Here is a 17068-nt window from a genome sequence, read left to right as displayed (position 1 = left end):
CTCTTTCCCTCCCTTCCTCTCTCCCAAGTCCATGCCTTCTGTGTCCAAAAACGCATTCCCTCCCCCACCTCAGCATCTCTTTCCCTCCCTTCCTCTCTCCCAAGTCCATTTCTTCTGTGTCCAAAAACGCATTCCCTCCCCCACCTCAGCATCTCTTTCCCTCCCTTCCTCTCTCCCAAGTCCATTTCTTCTGTGTCCAAAAACGCATTCCCTCCCCCACCTCAGCATCTCTTTCCCTCTCTTCCTCTCTCCCAAGTTCATGCCTTGTGTCCAAAACGCACTCCCTCCCCCCTTTTGTGTTCCGTGTTTGCCTCCCAGCCCATCTTTGCAACTTTCTCAGCAAAACGAAGCTCAAGCCGCGAGGCTTGTCTTCTGCTTCCTGCCTGCCCTGCCGCGCACTAATAGCCGAACGGAAGTATTCTCCGACGTCAGCGCTGACGTCGGAGGGCAGGCTTTGCTTAAGCCCTCCCTCTGACGTCAGCGCTGACATCGGGGAACGCTTGCGATTGGCTATATGTTAGCTGCAGGGCAGGCAGGAACAGAAGACGAGCCTCGCGGCTCGAGATGTGTTGAACTCCGCGGGTCCCCCGTCCAGCTCTCTCCTGTCCACGTGGGGCGGACCGCCCCTTTCCCTAGACTGGTGGTACTGCCCTGATGGCGGCCCTGACCGTACGGCACACCAGGCAACATTTCGCGGCACACTAGTGTGCCGCGGAACAGCGGTTGAAAAACACTGGTATAGAGGTTTAAAAAAGGTTTAAAAAAGGCATTAATGAAGTCATTAGGTTCAATCTAGCCATTATTTCTGCATGAATTTAAACAACTAAAAAAAAAGATAAATATAGCTCATCCAGTCATACATGAAATGGCTCTACAGCAGGGGTGCCCACACTTTTTGGGCTTGCGAGCTACTTTTAAAATGACCAAGTCAAAATGATCTACCAACAATAAAAAATTTTTAAAAACACAAAGCACACTGTACGCAGAGAAAATGTTAATTATCATTTATATTCCGCGGGTTTTCAAAGAGGTCAAGACAGACGATTCTATGCAATGTCACCTCAGGAACAACTATACAAAAATAAACAAATATACCCCCTCCCTTTTTACTAAATCGCAATACTGGTTTTTAGAGTAGGGAGATGCACTGAATGCCCTGTGCTGCTCTCGATGCTCATAGGCTCCCTGCGCTAAAAACCGCTATTACGGTTTAGTAAAAGGCGGCCATAGTGCAAAATATAGCCAGCAGATATTAATTCTTAAAACAGACACATTTTGATCACTAAACTGAAAATAAAATCAGTTTTCCTTTTTGTCTGGTGATTTCATGAGTCTCTGTTTGCACTTCCTTCTTCTGACTATAAATCCAATATTTTTTTCTTTCTGCCCCTCCCCTTTTCTTTCTGTCTCTCTTTCTTTCTCTCTCCCCCTGCCCCCCAAGCCATCGCGCCAATTTCTCCACTTCCCCGATTCTTTCCTTACCCCCTAATGCCGATTTTTCCCTGCTTCCACAAGCCAGACCAGGAATGTACAAGCGCCGGACTCACAAGACTTCACCTCTGATGTCAATTCTTACGTTGGAGAGGAAGTTCCAGACCAGCCAGGCAGCGATTGGCTGGCCCAGAACTTCCTCTCTGACATCAGAATTGACGTCGAAGGTGAAGTCTTGTGAGTCCGGCGCTTGTACGTGCCTGGCCTGGCTCAGGGAGGCAGGAAGAAAAAGATTGCCAAGGAAACGCGATCGACTCACATTGCCTTTGCGATCTACTGGTCGATCGCACTCGACCATTTGGGCACCCCTGCTGTTATGGTATCCTGTCCTGACCTGACCTGAGGAAAGGGGTTTATTCCCCAAAAAACTGCCTTATTTATATTTCCTATTTATAAACTTTAATCAATAGATACAATACTACTTGATTCTACGTAAAGCAACAAAAAATTTTTTTTCTACCTTTTGTCATTTCTGCTTTAATCATCTTGTCTTCACTCTTCTTTCTAGCCAGCATCTGTCCTCTCTGTCTTCCATGCAGCATCAGCCCCTTCCATCCACTGTCCACCCTCTCCCCGTTCCATATGGCATCTTCCCTCTTTTTATGCTCCTTCAATAAACTGTCTATCCTGTGCCCCTTCTCTTCTCCTTTGTACATGATTGATTTCAGTTTGCCACCTCTCCATTTTTCTCTCTCTGTCAACACCCCGTCCCCTATGCTCTGGCAACTCTCTCTTCTCCTTTCTTTCATTCACACCCCACAGTCTGGTATCTTCCCTTCCCTGATTCTCTGGCATCTCATGTCTTTCCTTTTCTTCCATCTCTCCCTCCCCCTCCATGCTCTGACATCTTCTCCTTCCTTTCCCCCTTCCTTTTCCCTTGGTCTGGCATACTTTCCTCCTTCCCTCCAATCCCTGGCATCTCGTTTCATTCCCTCCCTCATCTTTTTTCTCCCTCCAGTTGGGTGCAGCAAGTCTCTCCCCCTCTGCTCCCTTTCCTCCTTCTGTCACCCAAGGCCTGGCGTCATGAACTTCTTCAGGCAGCAGCATTCACAATTCGCTGCTGTTGCCAACTTCGGGCCTTCTTCTCTGTCGGGTCCTGCCTTCATAGAAACAGAAGTAGGCAGGATCCGGCAGAGAAGAAGGCCTGAAGCTGGCAACAGCAATGAATTGTAAATGCTGTTGCTAGCCGAAGAAGTTCATAACGCCAGGCCGAGCACCCGGGGCAAACTGCTACTCCCCCCCCCCCACGATCCTCCTATCTCTCCCTCCCTACCATCATGAGACTCTAAACAGCCCTGCTCTACTCTAAACAGGCTGCTTCAGGGCTTTCTCCTGCCGTGATTCCCTCTGGCATGTCATCGATGAGGGAAGGAGGGAGAGATAGGAGGGTCGGATCGGGTTTTGGGGGGGCGCCCGGGATGATGATGAGGCTGCTGCTGCTGCCAGCGAATCCAGCAAGGGTGAGGCCCCAAAGCACAGCACTGGCGGGCCCCCCCTGACCATTTCAGGCCCTAGGCCTGTGCCCACTGGGCCTATCCTTTAATCCAGCCCTGCTTCCCCCCCCCCCAATATGCCCTGACATCTCTCTCTTCCACTCCATGGTATGGTATCTCCTTTCCCTCCCTCCCATGGTCTTTGCATCTCTTTCCTCCTTTTCCTGATCTTCCTTCTCCCTCCTTCCCTCTCTCTCCCCAATTGGGTGCAGCAGCATTTCTCTTCCCCTCCCCCCATTGGGTACAGCAGTATCATCAGCATTTCTCTTTCCTCCCCCCAATTTGGTACAACAGAAGCAGCATTTCTCTTCACCCTCCCCCCTAATTGGGTGCAGCAGCATGACTCTTCCCCCTCCCCCTATTGGGTACAGTAGCAGCATTTCTCTTAACCCTCCTCCCCCCAATTGGGTACAGCAGAAGCACCAGCATTTCTCTTTTCCCTCCCCCTCTAATTGGGTACAGCAGCATTTCTCCTCCCATTCACTCCCCCCCTGTCTCACACACCCGGCAGATTCGCTACAGACAAAGGCAAGTTGCAAGTTTCCCTTCGTCGCTGACCTATCTCCCAAACGTCAGCGACAGAGAGAAGCTTACAACTTGCTGCTCTTGCTTACTTCGGGCCTTTCTCTTTGCCAGGTCCTGCCTTCGCGGAAACAGAAAGTAGGCAGGACCCGGCAGCGAGAAAGGCCCGAAGTAAGCAAGAGTAAGTAAGCTTCCCTCCGTGGCTGGCCTATCTCCCGCATGCTCCAGGGCTCTAATGGTCCGTGCCGGCTTCTCTTACCTACCCCCCCCCCCACCGACGTAACTTCCGGTTTTGGAGGGAAGCCGGGTTCGAGTCGTATGCTGGGTTTTGTTTAAAGTCCGGCGGGAGTCTTTCGGCGGCTCTTCAGGCTCGCGTTAAGCAGTGATGGCAGCAGATTTCGGCAGATGACAGCCGGGCGGTAATGTAAATATGCTGGGCGGAGCGCCCGGCTGAAGAGCGCTGGGGAGAACACTGAAACCCTCACATAAGCCCGAGAGGTAGAAAACCTCCGGGACCCCAAGAGAGTCGAGATCACTTTATCTGAATACCCCTTCTTACCTAGGCGACACCTTTTAAGAGCCAAGCTTAAGACAGGAGGGAACTGGATCAAACATTGGAATGGGACCCTGCGTCAGAAGGCCGTCCAAGAGAGGCAGAGGATCCGCCACCAGATCTGCATACCACGGACGTTGAGACCAATCCAGAGCCACGAAACCTGGATGACGAAAGATGCGGAGAACTCGGCCCACTAATGGCCACAGAGGGAACACATACAACAGCCCCTCCGTTGGCCATGATTGAACCAGAGCATCCAGACCCTCGGCCAGACAGTCTCTGCGACGACTGAAGAAGCGGGGCATTTTGGCGTTGACACTCGTGGCTATCAGGGGCTGACCCCAAAACTGCACCATCAACTGAAAGGCCATAGGGCTTAGACACCACTCTCCGGAATTAGTACGCGACGACTGAGGAAGTCTGCCTGAACATTCTCCACTCCGGCTATGTGTGAGGCCGAGATGTCCTGAAGGTGGGACTCTGCCCAGACCATAAGCATAGCCGCCTCCTGCGCTGAGTGCTCTTGGTACTCCCTGACAAATAACGTAAGCTACCACCATGGCATTGTTCAACAGAACTCTTACTGACTTGCCTGACAAGAAGGAGTGGAAGGCTAGACAGACAGACAGCTCTGGTCTCCAACACACTGATTGACCAGGACGCCTCCTCTATGGACCAGGTGCCCTGAGCTGAGTGACCTAGACACTGAGCTCCCCAACCGAGGAGACTGGAATCCGTGAGAAGCACCGTCCACTGTGGTTGATCCAGACTCATCCCCTGAACAAGATGAGAGGTCTGGAGCCACCAACGAAGACTGTAGCTCGCCAAGTCTCGCAGAGAAACAGGGAGATCCAAACTGTGCCTCTGGGGCGACCACCTCCGGAGCAGAGCAAACTGAAGAGGACGCATGTGGGCCCGCGCCCACCTCACTATGTCTAGGGATGCCGCCATCGACCCCAAGACTTGGAGGAAATCCTGCGCCTGAGGACACCTGGATGCCATAAGGAGGCGAATCTGAGATTGCAATTTCCTTAACCGGGCCTCTGGAAGGAAGACCTTCTCTAAGGAGGTGTCAAACAGAACCCCAAGGTACTCCAGATGCTGAGATGAGACCAACCGACACTTGGAAAGGTTGACCACCCATCCCAGCATCTTGAGAAACTCTACCACCCAAGCTGTAATCCAGGTGCTCTCCTGCAACGACTTCACCCAATCAACCAATTGTCCAGGTAGGGATGCACCAGAATGCCCTCTGACTGCAAGGCTGCCACGACAACTACCATCACCTTGGTGAACATCTGGGGAGCCGTGGCCAGGCCAAAGGGAAGTGCACAGAACTGATAGTGCTGACCCAAGATCGCAAAGCGAAGGAAGCGCTGATGGGAGGCCCGAATGGGAACATGCAAGTAGGCCTCCGTCAGATTGAGAGAAGTCAGGAACTCCTCCGGCTGAACCACAAGAATGACAGACCTCAGCGTTTCCATGTGAAAAGAGGGAATTCCGAGAGCTCTGTTGACCCCTTTTAAATCTTGGATGGGGCACCACAAAGGAAATCTAGTACCTGCCGGTGCTGCACTCCTGAGGGGGCACTGGAACAATTGCTTTGCGATCTAGCAAGCGCTGAAGAGTCTGGCGAAAAGCCTACTTCTTCCATGCCGCCTGACATGGAGAGGCTAGAAAATGATCTGGCAGAGAGCGGGAAAACTCTAGAGCATAACTGTCCTGCACCACCTACAGGACCCACTGATCGGACGTGATCTCAGCCCACTTGGGAAAAAATTCATGCAGCCGGGCACCCACCGGAACCAAAGGGGGTGCCAGCAAAGAGTCAATGTGCAGGACGGAAAGCAGGGGAACCGGCGGAGGAATTCCCAGCCCCCTGACAGGCCCCCTGAAAGGACTGCATGCGCTGATAAAATCGACCCCAGGAAAACCCCGAAGCCAGGAAAGTAGCAGCCCCATGGCCTGGAAGATATTTGCGGAACTCCCGCAGACACCTGCGGACACTGCCACCCCAAGACGCCAGGCAGACAAGGTCTTCAGGCAGGCGGGGCACCTTAGAGTCCGTCATAGTCTGAACCAACTTACCTAAGTCCTCTCCAAACAAAAAAGACCCCCAAAAGGGAAATTTGATAAGCTTAGTTTTGGATGCAGCATCCGCCGACCAAGTGCGAAGCCACAATGTACATTGCACGGCCACTCTAAACACCACAGACTTAGCCAACGTCCGCACCAAGTCAAGAGAGCAGCCGAGAGGAACGAGGCAGCCATCTCAATCTTTGCCACCTCCTGATCCACTAAGGACAAGTCATCAGACTCATGATTCTGGATGCGCTCGGCCAACCGAACACGGCGCGAGCCACCAGCCCCCCCCAAATAGCCGCCTGGACCCACAAGGCAGAGACATCAAAATTCTGCTTAAGAATGATCTCCAACTTATGCTCCTCAGATTTCCATAAGACAGAACCGCCCTCAACAGGCACAGTATGCCGCTTAGCAATCGCTGAGACCACCGCGTCCACTACTGGTGACTTTAAAGTAGCCGTCCGGGATGGGATACAAACGAGCCATGGCACACGCCAATTGAAACGGCGCTTCCGGCGTAATCCACTGCACCAGTACAAAATCCCAAATATCCTGATGCATAGGAAAAGAGCAGGAAACAGTGCGGATCCCCCACAAGCGGGGTCTCCAGTGGCGCTCCTTCAAAACGCAGCACCGATGAGACCTGCTGAATCAGGTCTGGTAGCTTTTGTGTACTGTGGAAATTAAGGTCCATTAAAAAATACTTTAACTCTACATCCTTTATATTACTGGTGCAGTCTCTGGTCTTATCAATACTGGACTACTGCAATATCGTTTATCTAGGTATCCCAAAGAAACAGTACGAAAATTAAAAATAGTACAGAACACAGCAGTTCATTTGATATTGGGATTGAGGAAAAACGACCACATTAGTCCTTACTACAGAAGGTTACACTGGTTGCCAATGGAGGCGCAAATAATGTTTAAGTTTGCGTGTATTTGTTTCAAGCAGGCCTGGAGACTAGAGCCTTCCTATCTCCTACCACATTTCATACTACAGAACCCCACACGGTCAACCAGAAACTGTAACATATTTGCATACCCAAGGATCACCGGCTGTAAATACAAATCCTTTTTGGACAGATCTTTCATGTTTCAAGCAAGCAAAGGGGAATCCATAAACATCATTTACCTTGACTTCCAAATAGCCTTCGACAAGGTACCCCACGAACGGCTGCTTAAGAAGCTGTGGAACCACGGGGTGAAAGGGGATGTCTACCGATGGATTAAACACTGGCTGGCAGGCAGGAAACAGAGGATTGGAGTAAAGGGCCAATACTCAGACTTTCAAGGGGTCACGAGCGGAGTTCTGCAGGGGTCGGTGCTCGGACCGCTCCTGTTCAATATATTTATAGACGACCTGGAGATGGGGACGAAATGTGAGGTTATTAAATTTGCAGATGACACCAAACTATGCAGCAAGGTTAGAACCACGGAAGACTGTGAAGACCTGCAAAGGGACCTAACGAGACTGGAAGAGTGGGCAAAAAAGTGGCAATATAGAGAAATGCAAGGTCATGCATGTAGGGAAAAAGAACCCGATGTTCAGCTACAAAATGGGCAGATCATTGCTAGGGGTAAGTAACCTTGAAAGAGACCAGGGTGTGTTGGTGGATACAACAATGAAAGCATCGGCACAATGTGCGACAGCCTCCAAGAAAGCAAACAGAATGTTGGGTATCATCAAAAAGGGTATCACGACCAGGACGAAGGAAGTCATCATGCCGCTGTATCGTGCAATGGTGTGCCTGCATCTGGAGTACTGCGTTCAGTACTGGTCGCCGTACCTCAAAAAGGACATGGCGATACTTGAGGGAGTCCAGAGAAGAGCAACTGAGCTGATAAAGGGTATGGAAAATCTCTCATATACTGACAGATTGAAACAGTTAGGACTGTTCTCCCTGGAGAAGCGGAGACTTAGGGGAGACATGATAGAAACCTTCAAGATCCTGAAAGGCATAGAGAAGGTAGACAGGGACAGATTCTTCAGACTGTGGGGAACCACAAGTACAAGGGGGCACTCGGAGAAATTGAAAGGGGACAGGTTTAGAACAAATGCTAGGAAGTTCTTCTTTACTCAGAGGGTGGTGGACACATGGAACGCGCTCCCGGAGGTTGTGATAGGGCAGAACACGCTACAGGGGTTCAAGGAAGGTTTAGATAAATTCATGAAAGATAAGGGGATTGAGAGGTACAGATAGAAGTAGAAATAGGTTATAGGAAAAGTCAGGGACCACCTAACAGGTCATGGACATGATGGGCCGCCGCAGGTGCGGACTGCTGGGCACGATGGACCTCTGGTCTGACCCAGCGGAGGCAACTTCTTATGTTCTTAAGCATACAGCTGTCCTGGCTGGGTAACTACATCAATGGAGCCAGGCTGGCCTACAGCACATTTGGGAGAGTAATCAAAACTGTATTGTTTGACAGATTCATCTCCTAAACAGAAGCCACTCTAAATTCATAAATTTATATTTTCCGTCTATTTCTTGTGTAATATGTTGTACCCTCACTTTTTGCATTCTGTAATTCACCGATTGTCCAGCCCTTTTCGATGTGAACCGCCTAGAAATCATCTGACTATGGCGGTATAGAAGAATAAAGTTATTATTATTATATCCCTCTGAAAAAGACGCACTACGGACGCCTCATCGCCGGAAGGCAGGAAACCCAATGCCCCGCCGCCAGCGGCCGTCCTCTCGGGAGGATCTTGGAATTCCTAAAAAGGGTCCAGGTCTTTATCCAGTCCAACAAGCTCCTCTGACCCCCAATCCGCAACCCAAGCCACCCGCAGGCACTTGGGTGAGGGAGGAGGAAGAGGGGATGCCAAAGGAAAAGAGGGAGGCAAAGCCAAAGGGGGTGCGGAGGGAACCCCCGCGAAACTCACCCAGGCACACATGGGACCCCCAATTGCCTGAAAATAGGCTCTGCACAAAGAAAAAATTAAATCAGGGGAAAACCCCCCAGGGGACTCCGTGCCACAGAAGGGGACCCAGCTGAAACCTGCCCCTGTTTTTCCAAACAAATGGAGGGACCTGTCTGTTAAAATGGCAAAGTTCACGCCAAAAATAACCCCTCCGGGGCCTGTAGCGGCTGGGAAGCCTGAACTGTCCCAGCCGCTAAAGCAGGCAAGCCAGCATCAGCTGTTATCAAAAATCAGCTAAGATGGAATCCCTCTGGGAGTGATGGGGGAAGACAGGGCTTCCCCACTGCTCCCTGCCGACTCGCGAGGCACTAAGGCCAAGGAGCCCTGGACGTCTGCAGCCGCTGCCAACGGAGCTCCACGACTGCACCGGCCCGAACAGCTGTTTTCAGGACGGCCTCAAGTGCCTCGCGTCTGGACCAAATTGTGCACCACATCCCCCGAGAAGTGCTCAATTGGTCCATACGTGACCTAGCTAGAAGAAAAGTGACGGTTAGTCAAAAAATACAGTAATTTACAGCATAGTTAAAGGGAAATCAACCCTTCAGACCGGCAGTAGCTCAGGATTTTTATTTTTTTTAACAGAACAGACTCCACAAGCTCTCAAAGCAATATGCCTTGCTTGAATTAGGAGGCAAGGCTTACCACTGAGGCTCCTCTAAAAAAAAATGTGGGGAGGTGGAGGAAATGGGGGGAGGGAGCCAGCATGAGGCCGGCTGGGTTTGACACCCTCGAGGTCAGACGGACCGCCAAACAGGGCCCACCCAAGCTCAATCCGGCCAAAAACAAGGACTAGAAACCCTAAACAAATTTCAACAGCCCTACCAAGAGAGATGGGTATAGCTCATTCACACCTGCTGGAGACTGAAAGAAGACTGATAGGAATAGGGGAAGGTATGTACTATTCCACAGTTTTGTTTCAGTTTCCACCTGCTGGTCATGATGAGATATATACCCGCTTGTAAGATTAACCTCTACCGGTCTGGAGAGTGCTAAAGAAATACAGTACCACTTAACCAGTTAAATGCAAATATTCAGAGAGAGATAACCACTCTCATACTGAACATCCACGATTAGCGGCAGTCAGCACACAGTAATGTAATGCTACCCTACATAAGACATGAGATTTGGACTCATAATGGGAATTGGTTATCTCCATAGCCATGGAGACAGACTTTGAAGGACAAGGGGATTATATATTGGAGGTAAGAGACGCCTCATAGTATAGCAACCTGGCCACTGTTGTGTCTAAAGCAGTGGCAGGAGAGAATGCCATATGGACAGGTCCTGCAGGCCATAAACTTGAAATGTCAGCATTACATTACTATGTGCTGATTGTGTTCAGAATACAAGCAAAGGACTCTGGATATTATAAATCTGACCCTGGAAATGTTAGTGCAAGAGCTATTCAGTCTAACAAAAGACCTTAGAATGCCACTAAATGACTCCTAAAAATCCAGTACTTGAGATAAACAAAGAACTGTTTGCATAGTACTGAGGAGTATCCTATAAAGCACTGAAATTTCAACATATAAGATCAGGTGCTTAAGGAATTCAGGCCTGTATGCACAAAAAACGTTGTTAAAATTCAGTGGGTTGCTGTGGGGTCGGCAAACTGTCTAATTTCAAAATGGCAATTGATGTTGAAACGATTTTGCATGCAAAAGAGTTTCACAGAGATCCGCCAGAATCCCATCTGATCAGTTATTGGGAATCTGACTGAGAGTCAACAGGGGAAGCCTGAACAGCTGAGCAAGCTCTGAAGTAGTCTCCTGCTACTCAGCTGTTAGGGGCTGTACAAGTTGTTGGCGAGGCCCCACTTGGAGTATTGTGTTCAATTTTGGAGACCCTATCTTGCAAAGGACATAAGAAGACTTGAAGCGGTCCAGAGAAGGGCGACGAAAATGGTAGGAGGTTTGCACAAATTAAGACATACGAGGAGAGACTGGAAGCCTTGAATATGTATACCTTAGAGGAAAGGAGGGACAAGGGAGATATGATTCAGAAGTTCAAATACTTGAAAGGTATTAACTTAGAACAAAATCTTTTCTAGAGAAAGGAAAATGGTAAAACCAGAGGGCATAATCTGAGGTTGAGGGGTGGTAGACTCAAGAGTAATGTTAGGAAATTCTTCTTTATGGAGAGGGTGATTGATGCCTGGAATACGCTCCTGAGGGAGGTGGCTGAGAGGAAAACTGACAGAATGCAAAAAAGCATGGGATGAACACAAAGGATCTCTAATCAGAAAATAATGGTATATAATGAAGAACTAAGGCCAGTACTAAGCAGACTTGCACGGTCTGTGTCCAGTATATGGCCATTTAGTTGAGGATGGGCTGGGATGGTTTAGATGAGCTGGAGACTCCAGTAGATGCACAGTACCGGCCAGAGCCCTAGGTTTCTGGCCCAGAAATATCAAAGAAAACGAACAATTTAAATTAAAACATTAAATTATATAGAGTATATTTGGGCAGATTGAATGGACCATTTGGGTTTTTATCTGCTGTCATTTACTATGTTACTTTTTTTTTTTTTAATGGGCACAGATATTGGCCAAGCTTCTCTTTCTTTTCACCACCCTTCTCCTTTCCGCTTACGGCTCCAGCATCCACGTCCCCTCCTCACTCCCTCCGCTTATGGCTCTAGCATCCACATCCCCTCCTCGCTCCCCCTCCGCTTACAGCTCCAGAATCCACATTACCTTCTCGCTCCCCCTCCACTTACGGCCCCAACATCCATATCCCCTCCTCTCTCCCCCACTACTTGCAATCCAGCATTCACATCTCCTCCTCTCTCCCCTACTTGAGGTCCAGCATCCACGTCCCTTTCTCCCTCCTCTCCCTACAGCATTCACGTCACCTCCTCTCTCCCCCTCAGCATTCATGTCTACTCCTCCTGTGGGCCTAGTGTTTATGCTCAATAACAGACTCTGGAGGAAAAGTCCATAGTCTGTTACTGAAAAAGACATGGGGGAAATCACTGCTTGCCCTGTATCGGTAGCATGGAATATTGCTACACCTTGGGTTTTGGCCAGATACTAGTGACCTGGATTGGCTACCCTGAGAATGGGCTACTGGGCTTGATGGACCATTGGTCTGACCCAGTAAGGCTATTCTTATGTTCTCCCACTTTCCCTTCCCCTCCAAATTGCGGTCCAGCGTCCCTGTCCTCTTCCCTTTAGAGGGAAGGCCTTTTCACAGCACTGCTTCTGCGGGCTGGCCACTGCCGCTGCTTTTGGAAGCTCTCTAGCATGTCAGATCACATGGACCGGGAAGGGGGGGGGGGGCAGGTGTTTGTCAGTTGGAGAGAGGCCAGACCCACGCAGGGGATGTAGCAGCTGTCAAGTTCGGGGGTAGAACAGAAGGAATTCTACACAGAATTCCACCAGGAGTAAACATAATACTATTACAGTGGGATGACCTGTCTATTCTGCATCAATGACAGGTTTCTCCCTGTCCTTTGACACAGCTATTGCTCACAAATACACCCTGCTCCTCAGTGTAAAGACAGATATTAAGGTAACAGATATTGGTCGCCGTATCTCAAAAAAAGATATAGCAGAATTAGAAAAGGTACAGAAAAGGGTGGCAAAAATGATAAAAGGGATGGGTCAACTTCCCTATGAGGAGAGACTAAAGCAGCTAGGGCTCATCAGCTTGGAGAAGAGACGGCTCAGGGGTGATATGATGGAGATCTATAAAATAATGGGTGGAGTGGAAAGGGTAGATGTGAATCACTTGTTCACTCTTTCCAAAAATACTAGGACTAGGGGACATGCAATGAAGCTACTGAGTAGTAGATTTAAAACAAACCAGAGAAAATCTTTCTTCACACAATGAGTAATTAACCTCTGGAATTCGTTGCCGGAGAATATGGTGAAATCTGTTAGCTTAGTAGGGTTTAAAAAAGGTTTGGATAATTTCTTAAAAGAGAAGTCCATAGGCCATTATTGAGATGGCTTGGGGAAATCCATTGCTTATTCCTAGGATAAACACAGAATCTGTTTTGCTACTTGGGATCTAGCTAAGTACTTGGGACCTGGGTTGGCCACTGTTGGAAACAGGATCCTGGCCTTGATGGACCTTCGGTCTGTCTCAGTATGGCAATTCTTATGTTCTTATGATGGTAACCAGATCTCCATTATTTCACTAATGCAACAACCAGTTAATAACGATTCTGCAACTGTTCTTGGAGTTCTCAATATGAAATGCCTTGTAACAAAAACTGAAAATTCCAGCCATCTGCAGTTCTCTATCACTTGGAGCAAGTGAATACTAAAACTCGCACAAGCGCAGTTCTTGTGTGCCTTTTTACATAGGCCAGCTAGGACAGACCCGAGTGCCTCTAACACATCAGGTGAATTTTCAGTCATGAACCCAAACCTCAACCCCTCACCAAGTGGTGGCTCAAGTCTTGAGGCCACCCCCTCTCTGCTTTGTATAACATCTCTCCATCCTGCCCCTGAGCAGTGCTTAGCAGACATGGGGGTGGGGGTAGGAAAGGGAAGCTTTCCAACCCCCTGCCTTAATGTTCAGTATCTCTTTTTCCTTACTTCTTGGCCTCTAGCATCTCTCTCTTCACTCCCCCCACCCAATAGTGTCCAGCAGTTCTTATTTCTTCTCTCCTTCCATCTCTTCTCTGCAAACTTTTGCCACCTCCAAAATGGGAGGCTCATAGGAAACATCAGCTGGGAGGCTTTGAGCATAAACAGATGCAGCCTCAGTACACTGCATCTTCTATAGATGCTAACTACTGTATCACTTTCCCAACAAAAAGGATGAATGCTTTGGGGTGGAGAAAGGAAAATAAGTGGGATGCTGCAGACTTAAGTGCCAGTGCTGGCCCTAAATTGTACTGTACTTGCCAGCTGCCTAGTCCAGTGGTTCTCAACCCTGTCCTGGAGGACCACCAGGTCAATAGGGTTTTCAGGCTATCCCTAATGAATATGCATGAGGGAGATTTGCATATAATGGAAGTGACAGGCATACAAATCTGCTCCATGACTATTCATTAGGGCGATCCTGAAAACTCGATTGACCTGGTGGACAGGGTTGAGAATAGAGAGTTGCACGGGAACGGGGATGACTGGAATCCCGCGGGACCCGCGGGGATCCCGCGGGTTCCCCCTTTGGGTCACGGGGATCCCGTGGGGACGCCCCCTAGGGTCGCGGGGATCCCATGGGGACGCCCCCTAGGGTCGCGGGGATCCCGTGGGGACGCCTCCGAGGGTCGCGGGGTTCCTGCGGGGTTGGATCGCAGTGCACTTCATTCGAGCCGCGAGGGTAGTCTCCTCCTCCTTACCTGCACTGTCGCAGCACACAGCCGACCGGAAGTCTTCCCGATGTCAGCGCTGACGTCGGAGGGAGGGCTTAAGCAAAGCCCTCCCTTCCTCCGACGTCAGCGCTGACATCAGGAAGACTTCCGGTCGGCTGTGTGCGGCAGGGCAGGTAGGAAGAAGGCAATGGCGAACGAAAGAGGGGGGAGGGGGCGGTCCGCCCCGAAGAATGTGCACAGCCGGTCAGGTCCCCCGATCGACCGACAACAGGCCCGGCCAACAAACCTCCCTGCCCTGTAGCCGCGAATCTAAATTACCTCTTACAGCAGCTTCAATACTCCAGCTGCTGTAAGAAGGTAATTTAGATTCGCGGCTACAGGACAGGGAGATTTGTCCGACCGGGCCTGTTCTGTTGTCGGTCGGGTGCGGAAACGCCACAAAGGTAAGGGGCAGGGAGGGAGGAAAGGTGGAGTGGAGAAGAAAAGACGCTTAAGGGGGGAGAAGGCCGCTGAAAGCACTGGGGAAGACAAAGGGGTGGAGAAGGACGCTGAAAGGACATGGGGTAAACGGGAGGAGGGGGGGAAGGATGCTGAAAGCACATGTGGAAGACAGAGGGGGTGAAGGACCCTGAAAGCACTGGGGAAGACAAAGGGGTGGAGAATGCCACTGAAAGGACATGGGGAAAACAGGGATGGAGAAGGCCACTGAAAGGAAATGGGGAAAACAGGGGGGGGGGAGAAGGCCGCTGAAAGGACATGGGGAAGATAGAGGGGGGAGAAGGACGCTGAAAGGACATGGGGAAGGCAGAGGGGGGTGAAGGACCCTGAAAGCACTGGGGAAGACAAAGGGGTGGAGAATGCCACTGAAAGGAAATGGGGAAAACAGGGGGGGAGAAGGCCGCTGAAAGGATATGGGGAAGACAGAGGGGGGAGAAGGACGCTGAAAGGACATGGGGAAGGCAGAGGGGGGTGAAGGACCCTGAAAGCACTGGGGAAGACAAAGGGGTGGAGAATGCCACTGAAAGGACATGGGGAAAACAGGGGTGGAGAAGGCCACTGAAAGGAAATGGGGAAAACAGGGGGGGAGAAGGCCGCTGAAAGGACATGGGGAAGACAGAGGGGGGAGAAGGACGCTGAAAGGACATGGGGAAGGCAGAGGGGGGTGAAGGACCCTGAAAGCACTGGGGAAGACAAAGGGGTGGAGAATGCCACTGAAAGGAAATGGGGAAAACAGGGGGGGAGAAGGCCGCTGAAAGGATATGGGGAAGACAGAGGGGGGAGAAGGCCGCTGAAAGGACATGGGGAAGACAGAGGGGGGAGAAGGACGCTGAAAGGACATGGGGAAGGCAGAGGGGGGAGAAGGATGCTGCCTGACAGGACATGGGGAAGATGATGGGGGAGAAGGACACTGGAAGGAAATGGGGAAGAGGGAATGGGGAGAAGACCCTGGCAGGGAAGAAGACAGAGGTGCCAGACTATGGGGGGAGTGGAGGGAAAAAGATGGGTGCCAGACCAATTTGGGAGGGGGGAGAAAGGGAGAGGCACAGTAACAGAGCAAATGGAAGACACAGAGAGAAGAGAGGCAGTGGATGGAAGGAATTGAATGAGAATATGAAGAAAGCAGAAACCAGGCAACAAAGGTAGGAAAAAAATTCTTTTTTTTTTTTTGCTTAAGGATAAAGTAGTATATTAGTTGTGTTGATAAAAATTTATAAACATTAGAGGCTCTGGTAGAAACCCGTTTACAAAGTATATATTCTTCCCAATTAATATTTCCAAATTAATAAAGTCTTTTTGCTTATTTTTAAATGGGTTTCTACCAGAGCCTTTAATTCAGTAGCATAATTAAATGAAATAACTATTTCTGTAGTTTATAGGGATGGGCGTAGGGGATTCCTCGAGGGGACGGGCGGGGACGGAGGGATTCCTCGCGGGGACGGGTGGGGACGGAGGGATTCCTCGCGGGGACGGGTGGGGACAGGTGGGAGTCCTCACGGGGACGGGTGGGGATGGGTGGGACTTTGGCGGGGACGGGTGGGATTTCTGTCCCCGCGCAACTCTCTAGTTGAGAACCACTGGCCTACTCCACCTAGTGGATGGGCCAGACCCCACAATAAATATTTATGAGATATTCTTGTTATCATCTCCCTGAAACACATTAATTTGTGTCGTTTAAGCAAAGCTGGGGCCCGCTCACTTAAAGGCTGGGGCATATACTGAAAGGCTATCTCAAGGACCTTTTGTGCTTCAGGCACACAGAAGACCACAAACCTTCTTGCAGCATAAACTAAAAATGCTTCCACCTCCAGGTCTCCGTAGACCTACTCTTCACACTCACCCTTCCTGCAGAGTCAAAGTGCCCGGTGTGGGAGTCTGACGGGCCCTTGTAGTCTGCGTAAGGGTTCGGGAAGTTCCTGCGCTCCATACCGCCGGCAGCACACCTACAGAAGAAAGAGAGAGTTGAAGTACACGCTGCTCAGCAGAAAGATGAGGCAGGAACAATCTCCCACCGACAGGCCCAAACCTGCAGGCTTCCCTAGCTGACGGCTGCAGCTACAGACCCCGCCCCCTTTCCCTCCAACTGTAAACAAGAGAGGCATGGATTGGCAGACACGCCCGCTAATTTACAGCACTTAACTCTACCAGCAAAATGAACAACGGTCGCAAATCTGACTCCACCCCCACAGTCTGCATGCGTTCCACCAATCAGAGTTTCTGAGTCAC

The 17068-nt window shown here is 50.2% G+C and overlaps 1 protein-coding gene across 3 annotated transcripts in view; it reads right to left on the bottom strand.

Moving 5' to 3' along the window:
* LANCL1 (LanC like 1) overlaps positions 1-17068 on the bottom strand; it is a 67574-nt gene that overhangs the window by 50176 nt on the left and 330 nt on the right. The window contains exons 1-2 of one of the 3 annotated variants that reach the window (XM_033945749.1): positions 16983-17053; positions 16683-16785 (exon numbers count right to left, since the gene is read on the bottom strand). In XM_033945749.1, coding sequence (XP_033801640.1) covers positions 16683-16785; positions 16983-17038 — 159 coding nt within the window. In that variant the 5' untranslated portion in view covers positions 17039-17053. The other 2 variants (XM_033945750.1, XM_033945751.1) reach the window with 2 other exon arrangements.

Source organism: Geotrypetes seraphini, chromosome 5 (genome assembly GCF_902459505.1).
Source record: "Geotrypetes seraphini chromosome 5, aGeoSer1.1, whole genome shotgun sequence".
Lineage (NCBI taxonomy): Eukaryota > Metazoa > Chordata > Amphibia > Gymnophiona > Dermophiidae > Geotrypetes > Geotrypetes seraphini.
The sequence above is the reverse complement of the archived record's forward strand: the minus strand, read 5'-3'. Positions and strand labels throughout refer to the sequence as shown.